The sequence below is a fragment of the Fundulus heteroclitus genome, chromosome 6 (genome assembly GCF_011125445.2).
Source record: "Fundulus heteroclitus isolate FHET01 chromosome 6, MU-UCD_Fhet_4.1, whole genome shotgun sequence".
Lineage (NCBI taxonomy): Eukaryota > Metazoa > Chordata > Actinopteri > Cyprinodontiformes > Fundulidae > Fundulus > Fundulus heteroclitus.
In genome coordinates this window covers 27,344,593-27,363,755 of record NC_046366.1, presented here as the reverse complement: position 1 = coordinate 27,363,755, position 19,163 = coordinate 27,344,593, and the positions used below count along the sequence as shown (strand labels likewise).

Sequence of the window (19,163 nt, the reverse complement as noted above, 5' to 3'; positions counted from 1 at the left end):
TCTGCTTCTGGCCAATCGGAGTCAAACGGTCATTATTTATTCATTAAATTGCAAAGGGGAGTGACGCAGTTATTGTAGATCTGAAGATACTCCATGCTTCTTTCTATATGACGTGAAATCCCGCTTTGTTTTTTTAATCAATTGCCCGAACAGATCGACAAAAAGAGGGTGTCCCGAACGTCGTCTGCACGTCGTATGTCCGCTCCGAGCGCCCCTTGAATTTCCGTGGATGCCATTCCCGTCGGAGGTTGCGGTAGAGCCCGAGGACTGGATGTTATAACCGGGAACGGAACATGCCGCAGCCAAAGTCACGAAAAATCGCCATCCTCGGGTACAGATCCGTAGGTGAGTTCCCGGCATGCGCCACTGCCCGAGGAGGAGGAGGGGGATTACTGCGAGAAAGTAACATGGGAAGGGACGCTTAGTGGAGATCTATGCGGCCTCGGTTTAAGTCCATTATGAGGGCGGTTTACGCCTCCCATAATAGACTTAAATTACAGGGGGAGAAAGCTCCATCACGCAACATCTCTGATCGGGCGAATGAGCGCCACCAGGTGAGGCGTGGGCTTGACTTCCTTTTCCGCGGGCCTCGTGTGTGCGGCCAGAGGCGGATTTTTTTTTTTGTTTGTTTGATATTTTTTGTTAGGTTTCCATCAGTGACCCTAACCCCGGAGCCATGTTTAGTCAGTGCCAAGCTCCGCGGAGGCCTTGGCGGTGCTGTGGATGTGACGCATCACCGCGTGGATTAGTGCAGCGCATCAGAAACTGAAGAAGCGCGATTTGGATGCGCTGGGAGGATGCTGAGGATGGCAAGATGGCACACGGAGATAGCGCGGATGGAGAGCATGTGCGCACGGACGGCAGAAATCCCTGTGGTTGCACTAGATTTCCGTTTAGTTCGGTTTATTTAGAGTTTCCCCGCAAATCTCCAGAACACGCACTTCGCCCGATCGAGAGGTCCAATTCATATCCAATTCATATCCATACTGAGCAAATCAGACCAGAACAATCCGGTCACATATACAGATTCTAATTTAATTACATACAATCCAATTTTGTCCTAATTATAACGTGATAGAGTGAAATTCAATCATTAATGAGCGCTGGTACAAAGTTATGCGTCTTGGATTTTGCAGTAATCTCTCATCCTGAGCAAGCACGTGATGACAGTGGAGAGGAAAAACTTAATACATTTCAATATTATCAAAAATGCTAATTTACTTAATTGACTCGGTTGAGCGAGTTACACACATAATATTTGCTTTTGGCAATTATTGCGGACAGTTAATGTGAGCCTTGAATTTAGCTCCTTGGCTAATTTAAAAGTCACATAACAGTAATAAAGAAGGGTTTTATAGACACATCTGTTAAATTATGCTATCATTGGCAAGCCTGCTGACTCTATAGTTGTCCAACAGGCTGTCCTTGACAACCCCCACATGACGGGTAGCCCACAAAAAGCTTGTAGCTAAATAGCACTGAGTGCTGTATCCAAGCATAATAAGGAAAGTTTAGTGGAAGAAAGAAAAACAATGGATGAAAATGATGCACAAGCATCAGGGATATCTGCCTTCATAGGATTGTAAGGAAAAGCCAATTTGGCAAAAAAGGAGAGAATCACAAGGCTGTGGACATCTGAAGTGCCCACTACTGAACCAGAGAAAATGTCAGAAGTGTCGTACCTGAGCAATGGGCCATATAGACTGGAATGTTACACAGTGGTTCAAAGTCCACTTTTCAGATGAAAATACATTTTGCTTTTAATCTGGAATTTTGGAGACCTGATCCAAAAAATCAGGATAATGAGTGGAGAGGTAGAATCCAAGATGCTTGAGGTCCAGAGTGAAGGTTTCACAGCAAGTGATGGTTTGTGGAGCTATGTCATATACTGGTGTTGGTCCCCTGGGTTTGATCAAGTCCAAAGCCAGCACAGCTGTCCATCATTATATTTAAGAGCACTTCACGCTTCCCTTCTGCCAAAATAGATTATGTGTACTTAATTTTCCAGGAGGACGTGGGCACCTGCCCACACTGCCAAAAGTAACAATATCTGCTTAAATGACCGTAGCCCTGCGGTTGGTGGGTAGGCCAATAAAACTCGCCCATGTTAAACCCAACTAAGAATCTATCCAGTGTTGTCAGACAGGCTGAAGACCGCTTTCCTACCACCTCAGCTGTGCCACAGTCTGATTCCCTCCATGCCATGCCTGTATGCCAAAGGAGCCCCAGCCTAGTACCTTGGGCATGGGCAACCCCTCAATAGGCCAGCATCTTGTATAAAAAAATGTTTTTAAAAGTCCTCTTAAATATTCAGATTGAATGTTGGGGTTTCATTAGATGTCAGCCATAATAACTGATGTGACAAGCAGTAAACACTTCACTGTGCATAATTAACCAACGTTTAAAATGTATTGCAATATGTTGTTTTGATGATATTCTAATTAATTCCCACGTATTCTCTAGTTTCAATAGGTTCTAATATTATATTCTTATAAAATCTACATGGCCAGAAAGTAATTTTAACACCAACACCCTGGCATCTACTTTCCATTTCCCAAATCCACAGCGCCCCTTTTTCCCGTTTCTTAAGTGATTGTTTCTCATGATAGTTGTGTTTTGCAGGAAAGTCTTCCTTGACGATTCAGTTTGTGGAAGGCCAGTTTGTGGACTCCTATGACCCTACAATAGAAAACAGTAAGTGTGGATTTTACAAGATTTTAAACTTGGATTCTCTGGTTCTCAGGCATCCTGTCTGCATGTCCTGTAGTTTGCAACCTAAGTGTTATCTTTGTCAAATGTAAAAGCCGCCTCTGTGATATCCTGCCCCCGGTGTTATTCTTATTTGAAGCAGGGCTGCACGATAAGAGGAGAACATGAGCATAAGATGTTACAGCTATATATTTCAATTAACCCACACTTTTCAACCCCTTATGTTTCATTTCCATCATCACAAAGTTCCTATCGTCCTCAATGAGCTAGGCCGTAATCATCCGTATTAGTTGTGGGGACGAAGGGCAACAAGGAACCAGTTTGTTGTTTCAGAAAGATAGAAACATAAAAAAATGAAAATGTCCATTATGTCCTGATGTTTGGTTTAAGTTTGTCAATTAATCTTGGGATCTATATTAATCGGTTTCAAGTTATAAAATAAACAGGGAGGTCCCAGAAAGTTGTAATTCTAACTGGCAAATGCAGGCATTCTTCACCAACCCTGACCTCAAAATCCAAAATGGCTGCCGTACATCTGAAGCTTTTTTTCCCCCTAATGCCGTGTAGCTCATAATCACATAATGAGATATCATAATCATTGTTACTCATAATGTACAGCCTCTGTTAGTCAGCGTGTTCCTTAGCTGTTTGAATACAGAAAATCCTAAAAAAAAAAAAAATGTCTGTCGTTAGATTTATGATTTATGAGACCATTTATTTAAAGCAGCGGCGTACACGTTTTAAACCCAAGTATTAGCTTACTTTGAGATATATTAAATGGGTTTTCAGGTCAATATAAAGCATTTGGCACCCAATCGATGGGGCCGTTCTCACAAACTTGCCTATGGAACCGGAGAGGGGCGGATCAGTCGCTGAGTGCTTACGGTAAACAACAAAACAAAACAGATATGGCACTTACCTGATCGGACATTTTTTGGTTCTCTGATGGAAGATTTAATCTAGACAAGTCATTCTATGACTCTGCTATCATATACCGAAACACGGACAGAGACTGTTTAATTTTGCGTCAATGTAGTGTTACCAGTGATCTTTGTGGGCGTTACACCTGGAAGTTACAGGTCTAGTGCCCCCCAGTGGCCAAAAGTTACTCGGTGCTGCTTTAACTGTCAGCACAGTTAAAATGATTGTAATATTTGCTGTTTTTAGCCAAATGAAGTTACAGAACTTCCTCTCTTAAGAGTTCAGCTTCGCCACTGAATAGGAAAGTACAGCTGGTTGCAAAAGTACTTGCACCCACTCACTGAACCTTTTCTCATTTTAAGGGCTTTATAAATATCTAGTTGAGTACATAGTTGAATGCATTCATTTGTGTTTTTTGATTTGATGGACCAACACAAATAAAGAAGGAAAATATACACGATTTTCCGTGTGAAAACATGCATTTGTTTACAGCCCCCGTTACTCTCTTTCCCTTAAATAAATTGTTTTGCAACCTGTTGCCTTAAGAAGTCAGCTAATTGGTAAAAAAAAAAAGAGCCTACCATCTACGTTTAGGCAACATCACTTATTTTTGAGAAACCTGGATAATCTATCAAACTCCTAAAGAGAAGCTTCAACAAATCGAGAACATCTTCATCAAGCCTAACGTTTGAATTCTTATTCTGGGGTTGATCAGTTCAGGTTTTGGAAGATTAGGTAAATTTAGGTGGGGCTGGTACTTGATGACCAGTATAAATCACCGATTTACAATGATATTGGTATTCCTGTCAAAATTAACTAATATAATTCTAAATTAACATTTAAATAGGTTTTATGTGTCATAAATATGTAATAAATGAATAATTTTTTTTCTTCATAATTTCTACTGCAACTTAAGAATTTTCCAGGTCTAAATAAGCGTTGAAAAATAAAATATATTTTTTTTATTCCTTATTCATTCTTGTTGTTTCAAAGTAAACAGACTGAGGACTCAAAATGCAAAAAATGCAAGAAAATTGTGCATGAAACCGGCGCATTGTTGACTTATTGTGTACTTTGTTATTGTTATTGCATTTTGCTCACATTTATTATTTTTTGTTGCAATATATTTTAGCCTTACTGCTTTAAACACTTTTTGCACATAATAAAGAGACAATAAACCAAGTCAAAGCAGTCGTTGGGGTTATTGCCAATGTTGCGTTTTTTTTGTTTTTTTTTTTCTCCTTCAGCAGTAATTGCAAAAAGTTCCCCCCGCCTTTGAAATATGTTTGTTCAACATTCAGGTAAATGGAGGCACACGTGAGCTGAAACGAACAGACGCCACTCGGTGCAGTTTAGCGTGAATAACGGAAAGTAATTTATCATCCTGGGCCTTTTCCAGTTCCACAGAACCCAGCGATGCCGGCTTTGGAATAATACGCTTCTGTTTCTAGTAGACTAAGCTTCCCCATCTGCTGAGATATCTCATGCAGACGCTTCCTGGTGAAAGTCGAGTGGAATAATTTAATTCTCAGTGAGACAAACAGGAAAAGAGACTCTCGCTGTGCACGCACCGACGTCTTTGTCTCGTCTTTCTCCTTTCATGTGAATTGATTAGTCAAGAGTTGGCGCATTTGCTATCCGTGATACTGCTGCCGTGTTGAGGCAATTCAGGGAGCCGCTCTGAAAACCCAGAGAGTAACCTGATGTTACCGCTGCATAAAAAGACACATAACCTTTTATATTCTCAGTGTGTGACAATAATATCGATTAAACGTCTCCTATTTTAAGGGGGAGTTAGGATTACCAAAATTATTTGTGTCAAAATAATGAGAGATATTTTCTTCTCACTTCCTTGTTAAAGCCAGAAGCTTAGATAAATTCCTTCAGCGTGACATGGGTCAAACATTTTGGGTCTCCTGTAACAACAGTTTTGTCCCATTCCCACGGACAGAACAGATGCAACCGAGTCATCAATTTAACAGCAAAACGCTCTTATAGTTTAAGCCAGCATTATAAGCTATTTAAATAAAAAAAATAAAAAAGAGCTTTGTAGTGTTGGTGCAGTAAACTATGGTCTACATTAATGCAGCGTGGCTGTTTTTTCTTAACATTTGGACCGTACAGTTGCACCTAGATCTGACAATTAAGGAATTAGTTTACGGCCGGTGAGGAGACGACTGGTCAGGACGTCACCTTGGTGCAGTGGCTGAGTGCCAAGTGGAGTTCTGCAGCGTGCGAGAGCATTTTTAAATGTTTAAAACGTGCTTTATCATTGTTGTGGCTAAGCATTTTGTGCATTTTCTTAGTGTCTGTCTGCATGTCTGATCGTTATTCCTCCTTGGCACGGGACCAAAACCCCCGTTAGGAGTGCCAGGCTCTTAGTCCAGACTGTTGCAAGCACAAGGCCGCTCTTACACCACTACAGATCCATAAAAACGAGAAAATAAAATAAAATTCAAAAGCCTAATAATATTTGTCTTTTATTATTTTGGTAGTTTGTAGGGCTCTCTGACTCCGCTTGTATTTTTCATTACTTTTTGCAAAAAGTGCTATAAAGGTTAGCCATTTAAAGTGCCTTTATAAAGTCTTTGTACCACTTAACCTTTTCACATTTTGACACATAATGGCTTAATACACTTGATAGAATTTTAAGTGATAAGTGATTGAGCGCAGCAGGGCTTCATGGTATTGTTTTTACCTCAAAGATGCTCTTACCTCATAGGCCCTCATAGGAACAGCTGTGATCTTGCAAAGACTGACTTACTCCACATTCTTCTCTGTCCTCTGAAACCTGCCGTTATCCTTGGCGCTTGTGCGCCTTTTTTGAGCCCGCTTTCGCCTTACGCTCAACTTTCCATGACTATGATTGGAACGTCCAGTATTTAAAGCAGGGGTCACCAACCTTTTTGAAACTTAGAGCTACTTCATTGGTACAGAGTCATACGAAGGGCTACCGATACTGACCTTTGAACTAAAAGGAGTCAGAGTTCACCTTAAATTTATCTACCGTATTTTCCGGACTATAAGTCGCTCCGGGGTACAAGTCGCACCAGCCATAAAATGCATAATAAAGAAGGAAAAAACATATATAAGTCGCACTGGAGTATAAGTCGCATTTTTGGAGGAAATTTATTTGATAATATACAACATCAAGAACAGACATGTCATCTTGAAAGGCAATTTTAAATAAAAATAGAACGGAGGCAACAACAGGCTGAATGATTGTACGGTTAGCTTACGCTACATGACACAACTGAGAACGTGCCTGGTATGTTAACATAATATATTAAAAGCTATTCAGAAAACTATAGCATAAATAACATGCGAAGAAGTTAACCAAAGCGCCCGTGTCACTCCAAATAACTAAAATCCAGTGAAATCTTCACCTTTGGTGTCACTTTCAAATAACTCCGTTAACTCCGGAGGTAGAAGCTTCCGCTTCTACGTCGCTTACGTCTGATTCAACACAGGCCTATAGCGCCCTCTAGCGGTTTGGTGTGAAATTAACAGGTGTAATGATATACCGGTAAAAATGTGTAATAATTTCACACGTAAGTCGCTCCAGAGTATAAGTCGCACCCCCAGCTAAACTATGAAAAAAACTGCGACTTAGAGTCCGGAAAATACGGTAATATAAACACATTTTTCATGCTTTGTTTTATATACATATATATATATAAATATATTTTAAATCTATATAAATGCAAATATGAATAAACAGGAAGAGTAACGGAGAATAAAATAAAGTTTCAGATGCAGCTCACTGGTGGATTGTGATTTTTTTTTTTAGGCTTGTGGGCCCCACATGTGGTCCTCGGGGCCCATGTTGATGACCCTAGATTTAAAGCAATCCTTTATTAGTAGCTTACCCCCCTCCCCCCGGTGGACAGTGTTGATAATTGTACAAATCATTGCATGGCTTTTATGTCTTAAAAATATGTTTAATTTGTCTAACTTGATCAAGCTTTTGAGTTTTCATAGACCACAATAAAAAAAATGCGTTTAAGTTTGAGGTTGTAAGATTACGGCACGTGAAAATCGTCCTGGTAAGGCTGATGCATTCTCTTACGATGGATTCTGGCCTTTCAGCGATCTCGTGTTAGCTCTAGCATAATGTCTTGATAACTCCTTTACGGTTTTACTGAGACATTACTGGGAGAGAGTGAATCACAGCATTCACCCACCAGGGTGCAATGTTCCCTCTACAATAAAGTGTCGAAACACAACAACACCGGCTGATTTCAGACAACAGGGCGAGGGAGAGAGAGCGCAGAATGATCTGTTTATTTCTGACTGGTTCCTGTCTGGACATCTCACGGCTGCAAAAGTGAACATTGCCCGAAGGCAGTGCTTTGTGGTTTGTGGGACAAACACAGCAGTTCATCAACGCGGATAATTCCGGACTCCTGAGAGGCCTGGGTCGAAGCTTCACCTGCAGGCTGTTTTCCCTGCTTTTCCCTCATAGTTTCGCTCACATTATGCCGCCCTGCGTTGGCCGTGCGCTCGGTTCCGTGTCTATAAATAATCCCCGGGATGCTTAACATGAAGCGGTGTCAGCATTATTAGCGAGATGCTGCAGGATGCCTCTCCGCTGCGATGGATGGCCAAACCCATCCCGAGACAGATATTGGCAGGGCACTGCTGAACTTATTCCACGGTGTCAAACTGGATTTATACTCCACTTGAGTGTTTAAATATGCAGCGCAGAGATAACAACTGTATTAGAACCATGTTTTTTTATTAGTTTTTTTATGTGCACAGCAATTTTTCTGCCACAGAATGCATTAGGATTTCTGGTTTCTGAACGCAATCTCTTGTAATTGCAGCATTTACCAAGATGATCACAATAAATGGACAGGAGTACCACCTTCAGCTTGTTGACACAGCAGGGCAGGTAGGACTCTGCTCCACTCTATTATTAGGCTGTCACTGACTTATTGGTCGCGATATAATGCGTTTGTTGTAAGACTCCACATTCATTTCTCTGCCGGATAAATCTCTTCCAGGACGAATACTCCATCTTTCCACAGACGTACTCCATAGATATCAACGGTTACATTCTGGTCTATTCTGTTACTTCTAATAAAAGGTACGTTTTCATCCTAAAAAAGCAAACAACGTCGCCTTGGCAGTTTTGATGAACTGTGTCCGCTGTTTTCTCCTCTCTTTTTTTTCTTCTTCTTCTCTTCTTCCAGCTTTGAAGTTGTTCAGGTTATCCATGAAAAGCTGCTGGACATGGTGGGGAAGGTTCAGTGAGTACCTCCTCTGAGCGGTGTAAAGTTGTGGTTTTGCTCTTCTCAGACAGATTTCAACGTCTCATGCCCAAATGTTTTTTTTTTTTTTGTGATTTTCTCCGAACCCAGAGTTCCAATTATGCTCGTCGGGAACAAGAACGACCTACATATGGAGCGGTAGGTCCCATCATTGTATACATGCTCAAAGAGTTTCTACGAAAATGCATTTGCCCCTTTGCGGATTTCTTATTTTCTGCTTTGTTTGGTCATGCTTCAATGTTTCGGATCATCAAAGAGATTCTAATATGGGACATATGTACAAATGTGAGATGGGCCTTCGTGTTCTCTTTGGTCATCCTGTCCTTCAGGACGTTAGCACGGAGGCCATTTTCGCCCATTCTCTCTTTTTTCTTGGTGAACCACGGACACTGATCTGAACCGAGGCACGTCAGAATTTGCTCTGTGACCTCCTGGATGAGTTTAAGTTGTTTAAAATAGTAGGGATGTTTAAAATAAATCAGTTGTTTATAATAGTCACGTTTATGAAGGTTCCTTCATAAAAGCTATTCCTTGTTTTCTCCCTATGTGGATGATGGCTCTCAGTATGGTTTGCTGGAGTCCCAAAAACTCCAGACTGATACATTTAGATTTTTTTTCATCTGCTCTTGAATTTCTTTAGATCAGGGCTTCATGTGTTGCTTTTGTCATATAGGTTCTATTTCTTGATTCTACAGGTCTGGGAGTAACAGGACTTTCTAATCTATAGACCAGTTCATTGTTATTGTTTTGATCCAGTTTTTCCGCGAACACAATGGCAGACGAAAACAAAGAAACTGGCGAGTTCTCGATGTATTTTTGTTCTTTAGATAACGTATCCCAAGATCGTTTTAAGAGTAAGTTGATGGTTGATGGTATCAGATTGCCAGATCCACACAGTGAAATGTGAAATGCTGGCCAAGTGTTCCGTACCGCGACATATACAGCTGCCTGTTTATAAGGCCAGTACACACGAGAGAACACGAAAGACATGAAATCACTGGACGGCTACAGTTATTATATATCGGGACATGTTCAGACATGTTTGTGTAACATACCAAAGCGGAGTCGGACACAGACAGCGCCTCAGCAAAGAGGAAGACCCACCATCGGTAGGTTAAAAAAAACATTGTCCACAAAGGATTATTTTGGTGTTTTTGTCTTATTAATCCTTTACACAGACTCATGCCAGATGGTTTGCATACATTGTACATGTACGTATATTATTACGAAACGAACGCTAAATATATATCCTAATTTTTTATTTATATAATGATTTAAGTAGAACAATGACTAGTGCAAAATTAAGTTGTATTTACCGGAGATGAAGTGTAGACTGCAAATTCTGTCGTGGTATGATGGCTCCCACAGTCGATTGGGATTGTCTGCCTGCATCCTTTTAATTGAAATTATACATTTCTTTCTTCTTTCTTCGTCTTTCGGTAAACGAAAGAAACGTACATCTGACTATTTGGAATGCCTCTGTGTGCAACCGGGGAGCACAACAAGTCGTAGGCATTGTTTAGATTCCAAAAATAAACTAACTAAAAGTACGCTCTAATATACCCGTTTTGCCACGGTAGTAGACGGGAACAGTACTGTTTTTGCCGACCACCGGGACCCGGATGTAGCGCGGGACGTCACGCGTGAACTGGTCTATTTGAACTGTACAAATGTTGTTGATCAGCATTAATTTCTGGGTTCAACAATTAGATTTCTCCGACGTTTCAGGTTGGCTTGGATAGCTTCGACGACGACAGTTGAATTTGTATTTACTGCTGTTACCTTTATCTGATAATAAAATTAGGTTGATGATCTGAAACATTAATTGTGACAAAAAGGGAAACGCAGAAGAAGTTACGTGATGGGATTTGTTTTAAGCACTGGCAGGTCGGAGGGCTTTCTGCTCATTGTAACAATTTGCCGTCTGAATTAAGTCCCTCTGTGGGCTAAGTCTGTCTTTGAAAGGGTGGGCCGACCCGGGTCCTAATCCTGGTTACACCAGAAGGGCATCTGAAAGTTTCCTAAAGTAGCGCTGGCAAATATTAGCATTTTGTTTTATTGCATTTCCAGGGTGCTACATTTAGCAAATTACGACACATATCATTCATTTACATCTGCAGACCTCTGAGCTGCTGCTCATAGATTTTACATTTTGTTTCCTTTTGTGTTTGCGTCTGTTTTTTTTTTTTTCGTCACATCAGAGTGATCAGTTGTGAAGAGGGGAAAGCATTAGCTGAATCCTGGAATGCAGCCTTCATGGAGTCCTCTGCCAAGGAGAACCAGGTAAAGAGATTATTTCTCTGTTTGCTGATAAAGGTCCTGCACTTTTGTGTGAATTTTATTGTGTTTGCACAACTTGTGGCCGATTTCCTCCCTCCATCCCGTCATTATCGGGGTAGGGTGAATTAAATCCATAACTTCCTAATAATTAAAATTTGAGTTGGAATTAAAACTCATATTGTGAAATAATGATTTTCAGATGTACAACAAACTGAAATCCTAAATAAAAACATGTAACAAAGCCTGAATAATTCTGAATTCTGAAGGTTCTTAAATACAAAAAGCAGTTTTTAGATGATGATTTTTTTATTAAAATGTATTGAAGGGAAAAAGCTGTCCAACTTTCTAAATGATGAATTAACTATGACCAACCGCAGTCTTTTAGTTCAGATTTGCTGTCCACATAAAGGTCTGACTACAAACAGACTTGTGGAACCTAGAAATAGCTTAAACAGAACATGAAGTAGGCTGAAGCATATGAAAAAGCAACACATCAGGTCCTGAGCTAATTAAATCCAAAAACAGATGAGAAACAAAGTCCCTGACGTCTATCGGTCTGAAAAGGCTCATAAAGCCGTTTCTACGGCTTTGAGACTCCACTGAGAACCATTAATCCACACATGGAGAAAACCGGCGTTAGGTAACCACCTAAAACACACATATGTGACACTTAAAAAAAAAAAAAAAAAAAAGATTTCTTGCTGATCCCAAAGACTTTAGTGAAAACATTCTTTGATCAGAGGAACGTTACAGCTGGAGAGTAAGAACCTTTAGAAAAGACATCATATGATTGATTTGACTTTGTAAAGTGCCTCGAGATGACATGTTTCATGAATTGGCGCTATATAAATAAAATTGAATTGAATTGAATACCTACAGGTAAACATGGTGGTGAGAGTGTGATGGTCAGTGGCTGCTTTGCTTCTTTAGGACAACCGACCACAATCGACAGAATCATCAATTGTTACTCGATCAGAAAATCCAACTAGAGACCGTCCAGCTAACAGTTTGAGACCATGAGATCAAGCGTACCTGGAACATGCATTAGGATGCGCAAGGATGTTGTCACGAACCAGAGACAGATGGACCCAGTATTCAACCAGACAAGCAGAGGTTAGGTGAAAGAACATTTATTTACAAAAAGCAAAAGCCAAAACGGGGATCAAGACAAAAATGGGAAGACTGCATCCAATAACCAAAAATAACAAAAAGGCAGTCACAGACAAAACTATATGCAAAAACAGGGGACAGGCTAACTCAAATATCCAGAGGCAAACAGGGTCAGAAGAACAGGTAAACAGAGAGCATTGAAAGCTGTACTTGACTCACCAACTGGGCACAGAAAAAACAAACAATGATGTGGCAGATTGCAGGGGGCAGAGGCAGGTATAAGTAAGGGAGTGATCAGGTGAATGGAGTGAAACTAATTTCTGACATGGGTGGAGCTAATCGGGAACAGGGAAGTGCTTGGGAGTAAGACTGAAGCCGATTGGATGGTGACTGGTGAAGGGGAGTGACAGGAAGACAAAAGAATGCTGGCAGGTGAACTGAGCTTAGACTGGTGACAGAAATGGTCTGAGCAGGCCGGAAAACTTATAACCTAAAACAAAATCAAACACTAAGACAGAACCTAAAATAGAAACTGAGCTTAAGGCATGAGAATGAAGTAATTGATCAAATAACAAACAAAAACCATAACCAAACCCAAATCATGACAGATGTAAAGGACAATGCCAGCTGTCACAAATGCTTGATGGCAGTTGTTGTCACTGAGGGTGGCACAATATTTAGGCGTACGGAGCAATTGCTCTTTTAAGTAAATGGAACATTACACATTTTGCTTGATCTGAAATATTTGTATGTAAACAAAGTTAAAACTGAAGAAATCTGTTAGGGGGGTCGGGGGGCAGATACTTTTTCACAACACTGTAATTCTGTTTCAGTGTTAGTCGGTTCAGGAGCAAGCTTAATGCACCGCCGAGTGCAAACATTAGCGGGCGTAAGGATTTCAATCCATAAAAGTTATTTATTGCGTCTGATGTCGACAAAACCCCCCCCTGCATTGATTTTTAAATGATCGTGACTGATTATTACTTGGCATCTGGTCCTCTGCTGCACGAGAAGCATAACGATCCACCTGAAGTCACTATGCTGCTAGATCTCCTGCCACACCGGGGTGGCAGAAGTGCTGCACCAGATCGTTAGCTGCCGTCCAAACAACGGCAGGTTGCCCCCGCTCGATACAAGTCAGCGCCGCACACATCAGACGGCGTCGTTGGGACCCGGGACATGTCGGGATCACGGCGTTTCATCCATCCCGAGCGTCACCGCCTCCTTTTCCCGCCTTCTCCGTTGTGCGATAGAAACGCTGCAGGCGCTTTTGTTGCGTAACCTCTCTGCTCCACACCTCGTTTCTCCATGAGAGGCCTCCCCTCCATTAGCGCTGATAGTCGCTCGTCAGCTGTTTCGGCGCGATGACCCCCGCCGCAATGCGACTGGCCGCTCACGCCGAATTAAGGCGATCGCCGTCGTCTGATTTAGATTCCACTTCATCCAGCTCAGAGGCACTTTACGCCACTCCGCCTACATGAACTAAAACGGCAGGTGTGCTTGAAGACGCCTACACAGTCTGTGTTCTGAGGCCCGTACGGCTTCGCACTTGTCGTGTCTGCATTGTGCTTCCTGCCTTTTTTCGAGTGGACGAAAAGTCACTCGCGCACAACCGCACAAAGCCGTATCCTACGCAGCACATCTCACGCTGTTCACCGTTTTCTCAGTTTATAAGAGAAGAGAAGCCTCTGTCAAGTCTAAAGTACAACAAGACAGCAATCCAAAAAGCTGTTTTTCTTTTCATAAATTACATTGTGACACAAAACTGTGCACTATATATACTGCTTCAAGGACCCTAAACCTAAAATAATAATTACAGAAAAAAATCAGTTATTGCAATAGGTAATAGAGGCAACTATACATATCAGGTTGTACTGTACATGTTGTGGTTCTGATAGTTCCACGATGTTATTAAAAATAAGATAAGACAGTTTGAAAAATAACAACTGAAAAAGATAACATCGGGGGAAAAAACAGAAATATTTTTTAGAAAGTACGCATAAGTACAATATCAAAACATTTAATATATTTTAGAAAACATGTTTATAGCTTTTGGTAAATGGAAAAACCTTTTAAAATAACTAACGGTAGAAGAAATTGTACACAACAGCAGCTTTTGCTCACTACTTTGCTATTGTGTTCTGTGAAATGTCTCATACACTGCAAAAACGGAACTATTAATAAGTAAAATGTTCTTAAAATGTGTGCATTTGTCCTTGATTTGAGCAGGTAAATAAGATGATTTGCCAATGGAATAAGAATTTTGCACTTAAAATACGAACAATTCATCTCAATCATCTTATTTCAAGTGCAGGATGTCTAATTATCTTATTTTAAGGTGTCAAAATACTCATTCCATTGGCAGATAATCTTATTTACCTGCTCAAATCAAGGACAAATGCACAAATTTTAAGAACATTTTACTTATTTTTAGATCAGTTTTTGCAGTGTATAAATAATTCTCGATTTCATCGTATTTTCTAAACGTTTTTGGGATTTTTTATTGTGTTTTGTTACTTTCACACTCATTTCATGCCATTTTATCCCAACCAACTTCTAATGCGAGCCTTTAAAAAAACATTTACTACCCAGAAATGCCCAATACAACGCAAATATTCTGTCACTTAAATGATCAGCGTACACGATATTAGCATAGCAAAGGATTGAAATGCAGTTTTAGCTATCTAATATATTCCAAGTATCATGAGTTCACACATGCCAATAAGATATTGAGTCTGTGGATTAGGTTTCACTGCACTGGATACCCACACCTGATACTGACTGCCGTGGCCAAGATGTTAAAGGTCACAAAGAGAGTCAAAGGGAGAGAATTAGGGAAAACAGACTTATTGCAACTAACATCACTAATGCACAACTTTTACCAAAAAATTTTGTCATCCCTGGCAGAAATGCACGGATCAGAACTATTTTGGATTTTCTGGCTTTTGTAAATATTTTACCTGCCGATACTAATTCTGACAGATTCCTATGCGATCATTTTAGTTATAGGGTATAAGAACTTTACATGATATATGCTTTTTAGCCTTGCATTTATTAGCAGTTATTAATAATACGTTATGTTACGATCATGTCATGTTTAAAACTGCAGTTGCTGGAGAACCTTGGAGATGTCATGGGAAACTACCTCTCCCACATCACCTTCCTCCACTTTTAAGCAAACAGAATTTGATCTCTAGCCAAGTCAGGCTATCAGGGATGTTTTGGACAAGTCACAAATTAACAAATGTAGCATGCCCCCCAGCTGCTCTTTCACACCACGTAAACGCCACGTGTGCTCTACTGGCACCGAATCGACAGAACTGTGACTTCCATATCACAGCAACGACTGAATAATAAAATTACTAAATCTTAAAATCAAAAACATGTATACGCTTTATGCCACCGGGGGCATGGTGGATTCCTGTACTGACAGCACCTGACCTACTTTCTGGGTGAGTTGGTTAATCGTCGTCTGATCTCTGTGGGTGATTGATTTTTTTTTATGCCCAAATGGTTGATTTGTCCTTTAATATGAAAAGAAAAAGATGAAAATCATAGCGACGTGACGGAAAAGTAAGGTACCAGGTCCTTGATGCAGGAGAACACGACGAGTTCCACGTCATGAAAAAGCAAGAGATGTGCTTCAAAGACATCACAAATCTTCACGTTACCGGAAATACATGTAATTTTCCAGCATTTTGACCAGCGTACATGACAAAACAGAAAGCAATGGGAAAGCAGCTTGTTTTGTTTTTTTTAAAGGGACAAATATAATTCTGAGTTGACCTGTTTAGCTGTTTTTATATTTGCAAATCGAGTGGTTAGACCAGACCAGCAATATAAAAACAGCAGTCTCCCTGTATGTACATTGTCTGACTTTGACAGAAAAGGCTACCAGTATATTAAAATCCAGTATGTTCTTTGAAATTCAAAGGTTGAAAGCTAAATAAAACAGAGCAACATTGCGGTGCTTTTCTCGGCCTTCTTGTTGTCACCTTAAAGTCTTGTTCTCTCTCACTCTCTTGCCCCTGAAAGAATCACACACATGACACAGCAGAGAAAATAATTTCCTTTTAAAAGACTTCTCATACCTCTGAGCTTCCTCTAACTTCCCTTTAACACCTCTATGATACTAAATATATCTTACCCTTGAGTCTTTTTCCCTACAGCGTCCGCATTGAGGAATGCACATTCAATAATAAAAAAAGATCAGATTTTTGAGTTTCCGACCGGCCGCTGACCAGTCAGGGCAGTCAGCTGATCTCTAGCTGGATCTTTACATGGCAGCTAAATAGATTTGTTAAATACTGCCGATACATATCTGAAAATGATCGAATTTCATTTATAATTTAACTTGATTTTATATTTTACACTAATTAAACTGATTATGGTTCTCGTCGCTGTTTGCGCCGGCGGACTCTTATGAAATAATGACAGATGAAGACCCCTGAATGTAAAGATTATAGAAAGTAACTGGTATGAGTTCATTTAAATCTAGTAAAACTTGACCCCAGGGTGACAGAATGTCTGCTTTGTGTACCCCAAAAGATTCAGTGAGAATGAATACCTGCATTGTGGCCTGTTGTGTGTTGAACTGTAGAAAATAAACAATGCATTCGTGCGCATATATTTCTCACCGCACAAATAGCTGGTAATATTCAACTTTTTGTAGATAATTACCAAAGTGGTATAAAAAAAAATGAATGAAATTGAACTAGTCTGCTTCAGATTACTTTAAGTCAGGTTCAGTCAATATTAAGTTCACAAATGACAATTTGAGTGTTGCACATGAAAGTCAGAGACTCAGTGGAAGGTTGAGAGTTCAAAGTGTGCTAAGTTAACATTGTTCCACGTATGTTTCTTGCTCTCTCTCTCCCTCTCTCTCTCTCTCTCTCTCTCTCTCTCTCTCTCTCTCTCTCTCTCTCTCTCTCTCTCTCTCTCTCTCTCTCTCTCACCCCCCTCAGACGGCCGTGGAGGTTTTCCGTCGGATGATCCTGGAGGCGGAAAAGATGGACGGTGTGCAGCCTGTAAAAAACCCCTGCTCCATGATGTAGAGCTGCCCAATCAACACACAGGACACTGCACTGGGAAATCCCGTTACTTGAAGGCTAGCCGCCAGTCCCTCTCCACCTCAGCTTAGTCCACGCCCCCTTCCTCAACCAGGGTCCTAAATACCCAAAAAGTGTCTATTTATGGCTCTGATTCCACTGTCATTACCAGTATTCCCCATTCCCACCCCCCCTTCCCTCTCTGTCATCCTCGTTTTTCTTTGTGTGTGTGATTAAAAAACATGGATGGGTGGTTATTCTCTTGTCTTAAATTTCTCTCAGCCCACCTTTCCATCTCCGTGCTCAGCGCTGATGCAAAAGCCGAAGCAGCTGGTCTGGGTGTATCAGAATAAACATTTGTAGCTATAGGAACAGAAATAGTAGGCTCGATGCATCTTAGCTTTTTTTTCCCTGCACAGCTTCCGTACAAGGCTACGGCCTTGTTAAAAAAGACCCAAGCTCAAACAAGTGTGGTGTCCGCCGTGCATACGAAAAGGTGATTAACAAATCTTTATTCTGATACGTCACCAGCTGTGTCGGGCCCTCCAATATACACCTCTTTTCTACTTCATCACCTCGCCGTGCCCGCGTCTCGGTCCCTCAGTTAGCTTCCCGTTGGTTACAGTCAGCCAAAATTAAATAAAGAAATTAAGAAAATCTGCATCCATTTTCTAATGTTGAAAACGTTGTACAAATGTTTTTGATTGTAATCATTAAAGCAAAAAGTGGTTATGTAAGCGGGATCGTCCGTGGATTATTCTGATGGATCTCTGTTAGGCAATTATACCTTTTGCAATATGAGAACGGTTACATTTTTGCTTTTTGCTTTGCTTACCTGCATATTTAATGAAGAAATCAAAAAGAAACAAGCTATGAGAGATGATACAAAAAGAATCAGTTTAGTATAAATCAGTAAAGAAAATGATTTATATTGAACTTTTTCAGCTCGATGCTGACCTGTTTTTTTCTAAAGCTGGTTTTAATAAAACCATGGGAAATTGTACCTGTCTAGAAGTTGGTTTTAGGGGAAGTTAAAGAACTTGCAAGTAGTCCCCCATTTTCATTAGTCCATACACTTTACTAGCATGCTGCCATCACCATCCTTAAAGGTGCATTGCACTATATCCTTTCCCATACATGCCCTTACAATTGGCCGACGTGTAAAATGAGTAACACAGTTGCCTCTAAAGGCTCCATTAGTCAGTTCGTAAGAGTGAATCGGGTCGTATTCTCTGGGTGTGTGCCAGTGTTGTAGTACTCAAGTCCGAGACTCGAACTCGAGTCCTAGTCATTAGCTAAATTTAGAGACTCGTGACTTGACTTGGACTTGAGCACTGATGACTCGAACTTGGACTCGGACTCCTACATTCAGATCATTCTGACTCGGAAATTGAGAAAAAGACTCGACTTTTTTTATATCATTAGGCTATAATTTTAATATGTCATTAGAATATTATTTGGTGTATGATTATGATTTTTTTTATATTTAAAAAAAAGTAGGCTATGCTTACTTTAGTGCGGAACTTGGACTCGACTTGATCAATAAGGACTCGACTTGGATTAATGGTGACTCGACTCGGACTTGACTCGGATTTTTTTAATGACTTGGACTTTGACTCGGACTTGAACACTGGAGACTCAAACCTGGACTCGGACTCGAGGCATAGTGACTTGACTACAACACTGGTGTGTGCGTGGGTGTTCACCTGGCTACTCTGTTGAGTCTCGGCTGCCACTGACACATTATCGAGAGAACAGGGGCTAACGTCAATCTTTATAACATTCTCACCTCAGAGGACATTACGTCTCTAAAAAGGACCTG

General features: G+C 40.6%; 1 protein-coding gene across 1 annotated transcript; it reads left to right on the top strand.

Annotated features, from left to right (window-relative positions):
* Positions 1 to 35: 35 nt before the first annotated feature.
* On the top strand, positions 36 to 18,084 carry rheb (Ras homolog, mTORC1 binding). The gene is made up of 8 exons (XM_012871282.3): positions 36 to 345; positions 2,623 to 2,694; positions 8,457 to 8,524; positions 8,637 to 8,719; positions 8,826 to 8,882; positions 8,994 to 9,041; positions 11,105 to 11,186; positions 17,258 to 18,084. Exons 1-8 carry the CDS (start codon positions 294 to 296, stop codon positions 17,345 to 17,347), a joined length of 552 nt encoding a protein of 183 aa, XP_012726736.1. The 5' UTR covers positions 36 to 293; the 3' UTR covers positions 17,348 to 18,084.
* Positions 18,085 to 19,163: the final 1,079 nt, after the last annotated feature.

What these genes read in the sequence shown, in the direction of transcription:
- rheb (XM_012871282.3), top strand. Translation starts at nt 294, where the DNA reads ATGCCGCAGCCAAAGTCACGAAAAATCGCCATCCTCGGGTACAGATCC. An exon ending in GACATGGTGGGGAAGGTTCA is followed by an intron (nt 8,883 to 8,993) that starts GTGAGTACCTCC and finishes CTCCGAACCCAG; the next exon opens with AGTTCCAATTATGCTCGTCG. An exon ending in CCTCTGCCAAGGAGAACCAG is followed by an intron (nt 11,187 to 17,257) that starts GTAAAGAGATTA and finishes CACCCCCCTCAG; the next exon opens with ACGGCCGTGGAGGTTTTCCG.